Here is a 5,050-nt window from a genome sequence, read left to right as displayed (position 1 = left end):
GGTTGACTTTCCGCCACAAAAGGCACACATTCTCTGTGTATTATTTGGCGCTATGTAGTGGTCGCGCCTGGCTTGCATGCCAGTACTCTGCGCATATTTCCTGCCTGAAAACTAGAAGATCCATGGGTTGGTTCTGATATTTAGCGGACCCATGCATTGTGAACAACCATGTCCGGGTTAAACGCAAACAGTGCCCACCACCATTTGTTTATCCGAATAACAATTCTGTAGGTGTTGATATTTTGATCCATACGATCAACACCTCCTATACATCTGTTGTATTCCGCAATAACGTTTGACTGTTGCACTTCTATAATCCTTCTTTCACGTTTTGACCAACGCTGGACCCTGTTTACTTGAGTGATTTTGTGGCAGTTCGTGCTCATATATACAAGGTTGTTGTCATTCCATTCCACAATCAGGGCCTGACCACCAGCAAGAAGTTGGTTCCCTGTCAACTTGTTTATATTGCCCCGAGGTCTTCATCTACGCTATCGTCATCACTTTTTGTAGCATCTTCTGGTCCAGTCATGAACACATCAGCTTCTTGAAAGTCTGTATCATCTTCAAGAAGATGCAACGCATCATTTAGAGTGAGCCTGTTAACATAAATTTATATAAATGTAGTTGTAACATAGTATTATTTGTTATTTTTACAGACTATACTAAATCTAAATTTTTACACATATGTGCTTAGCGTCCCATATTTGGGACATCATATTGAAAAGTCAAGGGAAAATAATAAAAATACTTATATTTCCATGAGTGTACATAATAAAAACACATATTTCAATATTACAAATCTATAATTTTGACTTCATTACAAAAATTGTATAATTTAGCATAAATAAATACATACCTTTTTTTAGAAATTGTCAGTCCAAGAAAAATTTGCCCCTTGTCGTTAAATGCAGCCTTATGAATGCATGAAATATCTTTCTGTTTCATTTCTAATTGGTGTTACTTGATACATAGGACTGATGGCACAGCCACACAACAGAGATAACTGTATATTTATTACTGAAATAATTAACACTGACCAGATTTCCTAGGTGTCCCAAATATGGGACGCTAGACATGAATGGGTTAAAAGAGTATGGAAAAGCAAACTTCAACATTATGTTGGGGGACATCAGCTTGACAAGAGAAATAATAGTAGCAGAAATAGAAGATGATGCATTGCTAGGAATAGACATCTTACAAAATGATGAAGGAGGGCCAGCAGACCTATTACTGTCAAGAGGAGTGATTCTTTTTCAAGGGAAAGAAATACCATGTATTCAAGTGGGCCTGAAAGAAGAACTCAGAAAAGTTCGAGCTGCAGATAACTATACCATACCAGGACAGAGCGAGGCCATAATAGATGTCATGGTAGATAGATTAGAAAGCGACGACCTCATGCAAGACACAGAACTCATTATAGAAGCAACAGATCATTTCAAAGAGACATACCCTATGCACATGGCATCTGTTTTGGTTGACATCAATACTGCACCGACATGCAAAATCAGGATATTGAACCCTTTTCTTACAAGTTGGTCGATAAAACAAGACACCATTATAGGGAAAGCAGAAAAGATAGACCATATTAAAGGGACAGTATTAGAAAAAGAGCATAGTGACGAGGAAGGCAACTTTATAAGCGTACGAAGAGTTACTATCAAACAAGATGAGCCTACAATAACAAGAGCCACAGAGATGAACACCAAAAAGAGCTTTGAGGTGCCAAGCCACTTACAAAGTATGTATGAAAATGCATGTAAAAATAGGAGTCCTCAAGAAAATTTAGAAATTGCAAAACTACTTAGCCGCTTCAAAGATAGTTTTTCCAAAGATGACCTTGACCTTGGTGTAAACCACCTAACAGAACATTCAATCAATACAGGAAATGCAGCACCTATAAGACAGCAACTAAGACGCGTCCCAATGGCATTTGCTGATGCTGTAAAGAAAGCTACACAAGAGCTTCTAGACAAGGGAGTCATCAGAAAAAGCACATCTCCATGGGCAAGTCCAATAGTACTTGTCAAGAAGAAAAACGGTGAAGTACGACCGTGCGTGGACTACAGAAAGGTCAATAAACTAGTCAAACCAGATGGTTTCCCTATCCCCCGGGTACTAGATTGCTTAGATGCAGTTGCAAATGCCACTTTATTTAGTACTTTTGACCTCACAAGTGGATATTTCCAAATCCCACTTAAGGAAGAGGACATCCCAAAGAGTGCCTTTGTGTGCAAGTATGGACAATTTGAAATGCTCCGACTGCCATTTGGTCTAAACTCAGCGGCTAGTACTTTTCAACGAACTATGGAGTTAGCATTACAAGGATTGCAATGGGAAACCTGTCTGATCTATATTGATGATATTATCGTGTTTGGCTCTGACTTCAGGCAACATATGGAAAGAATTCAAAAAGTACTAGAGAGAATGGAGGCAGCAGGACTCAAGCTGCGCCCAGACAAATGTGAGATGTTGAAAGAGGAAGTGGTATTCTTGAGACACATGGTTTCAAAAGAGGGAGTTCGGCCAATCCCTGCAAACATTGCAAAAATAGTAGAATGGCCAGTACCAAAGAATGCAAAAGAAGTAAGGCTGTTCACAGCCATGGCTTCATACTACAGGAGGTTTGTGAAAGATTTTGCAAGCAAAGTTAAGCCGATGACGGAATTGACAAAGAAAGACAAGAAGTTCAAGTGGGATGACAGGTGTCAACAGTCATTTGAAGAACTCAAGAGAGAATTGATCAGCCCAGAAATCATGGGGAACCCAATGAATGATGGCGGAGAATTTCGACTAGATGTAGATGCCAGTGACCTTGGAATCGGGGCAGTCTTACATCAAGTACAAGGAGACAGAGAAAGAGTGATAGCGTATGCAAGTAGAGCTTTAAACAAAGCCGAGAAAAACTACTGCATTACAGAAAAAGAATTATTAGCCATACGTTTTTTTAGAATATTTTAGGCAGTATCTACTAGGCCGACATTTCATGGGTAGGAGTGACCATCAGGCTTTAACATGGTTGTTCAAACTCAAAGAACCTCGAGACAAGATAGCTAGATGGATTGAAATTCTCTCCTACAATGATTTTACAATAGAGTATAGACCCGGAAAGAAACAGGGACACTGTGATGCTTTGTCTAGGTGTGAAAACCCGAAAGATTGTACATGTCCGGAGCAGGAATCTAATGAGATCTTAAAATGTGGACCATGCAGAAAGTGTATCCGGCGCTCACACAACATGATTGCATCGGGAGTGTATGCAAAGATCTTAGGAAAAGAAGGTACACTGGTACCAAACAATGATTCCAAAGAGTCCAATACAGTTAGAGCAGTCAACAATGACCGAGATAACCTACCAAGTACCTCTAAAGCACCAGACGATACAAGTAAAAGGGAGAGAATAATTTCTCAAGTAGTGTCTTTCGCATCAATAGGAGGGCGGTCAACAAAACAATTAACTCACTTACAAAACGAAGATACAGACATTGGATCTATACTTCAAGCGAAAAGTAAAGACACCAAAATCACAAGTGAAGAGTTGCTATCAATGAGCCCTGCATCATGACAATATTCGTTACTGTGGGACACATTGGAAGTTAGAGATGGATTACTGTATAAAAGATTCATAAAGCAGAACAAAACTGGGGAATTTTGGCAGTTTATAGTACCACACAGTCTCAGGAAAGAAGTCTTATTTGAGAACCATGATTCAATAATAGCAGGGCACTTTGGAGTTAAGAAAACATGTGAACGCATGAAACAGAATTTCTATTGGTATGGGATGAAAGGGGATATTGAGCTATATGTCCGTCATTGTGATACGTGTGCATCAGACAAGAAACCACCCAAGACACCCAGAGCACCTCTTGGTACAATTAAAGTAGGCGCTCCAATGGATATTATAGCAACAGACTATCTGGGTCCTTTTCCACAGACAAGTCAGAGAAACCGATATATTCTTGTGTTGACAGATCACTTCTCTAAGTATGTAGAAATTTTAGCTGTTCCTGATCAAACAGCAGAAACTTGTGCATCAAGGATTCTCAATGATTTCATTGCTAGGTGGGGATGTCCGTTATCAATACTTAGCGACCTGGGGCGGAACTACGAAAGTTCAGTTTTCAGAGAGTTATGCAAAATTCTCGAGATAAAGAAGATACGAACCAGCCCTAAGAACCCCAAGTGCCACGGACAGGCAGAAAGGTTCAACAAAACCCTGGTAAGAATGATCAAGGCATACCTCTGTGGTGAGCAGGACCAGTGGGACAAAAACTTAGGATGTCTAGCTGCAGCCTACCGGTCAACACCCCATGAATCAACTGGCATGACACCAAACCTTTTGATGATGGGAAGAGAAGTGAGACACCCGTCAGAGCTGGAATTCAGCAGGAACCCCAACAGCGAAGAAACCAGGTCGTTTGTTGACTATGTTGCAGCACTTAAAGAAAAGATGCACCACGCCCACCAGGTGGCAAGGGAACATTTATCTGTAGCAACAAAGAGACAGAAAGAAATATATGACAAAAGACAATGTGTGCATTCATACGAGCCTGGAGACTTTATATGGCTTCTTGAAGAGTCAAGGAAACCTGGGATTACACATAAACTGGAGATGTCTTACGAAGGCCCTTTTGTTGTAAAGCAGTCACTGTCCAACGTCAACTTCAGAATACAGTTGGATCGCCATGGAAAAAAAGTGGTCAATCACAAGTTGAAGCCGTATGAGGGCACCAACGCACCAAAGCGGCTGCAAACTGAAAGAAGAAAACTCAAGATGAATAAGGAATAATGTGATTTCATAACTTTTTGTTGTTAAGTCTTATATCAATTTGATGTTCAATTACTTGACATTTTGTACTGTATATAGGTCATTGCTAGATATTGGTTCTAACAAATTTTATGCAAATTTTATGCAAGTTTACAGATGCGATGTCAAGTACAAGATTTGTTTGTTTTAATGTTCAACTTGCCATTTCATGGATGTCATTTACAATGAGGTTTCTTCACAATCACATGAAGATATTGATAAATGCCAGTTTGTGATGGAAAT

General features: G+C 39.7%; 1 protein-coding gene across 1 annotated transcript; it reads left to right on the top strand.

Annotated features, from left to right (window-relative positions):
• Positions 1-1,926: 1,926 nt before the first annotated feature.
• Positions 1,927-4,789, top strand: LOC127835899 (uncharacterized protein K02A2.6-like). The gene is made up of 3 exons (XM_052362319.1): positions 1,927-2,870; positions 3,214-3,386; positions 3,972-4,789. The coding sequence occupies exons 1-3, from the start codon at positions 1,927-1,929 to the stop codon at positions 4,787-4,789; spliced, it is 1,935 nt and encodes a 644-aa protein (XP_052218279.1).
• The last annotated feature ends 261 nt before the right edge of the window (positions 4,790-5,050 follow it).

The sequence above is a fragment of the Dreissena polymorpha genome, chromosome 6 (genome assembly GCF_020536995.1).
Source record: "Dreissena polymorpha isolate Duluth1 chromosome 6, UMN_Dpol_1.0, whole genome shotgun sequence".
NCBI lineage: Eukaryota > Metazoa > Mollusca > Bivalvia > Myida > Dreissenidae > Dreissena > Dreissena polymorpha.
Note: the sequence above shows the minus strand (reverse complement) of the source record. Positions and strands in the feature narration are given on the sequence as shown.

What these genes read in the sequence shown, in the direction of transcription:
- LOC127835899 (XM_052362319.1), top strand. Translation starts at nt 1,927, where the DNA reads ATGGCATTTGCTGATGCTGTAAAGAAAGCTACACAAGAGCTTCTAGAC. An exon ending in GACAGAGAAAGAGTGATAGC is followed by an intron (nt 2,871 to 3,213) that starts GTATGCAAGTAG and finishes TGGACCATGCAG; the next exon opens with AAAGTGTATCCGGCGCTCAC. An exon ending in TAAAGCACCAGACGATACAA is followed by an intron (nt 3,387 to 3,971) that starts GTAAAAGGGAGA and finishes TTGTGTTGACAG; the next exon opens with ATCACTTCTCTAAGTATGTA.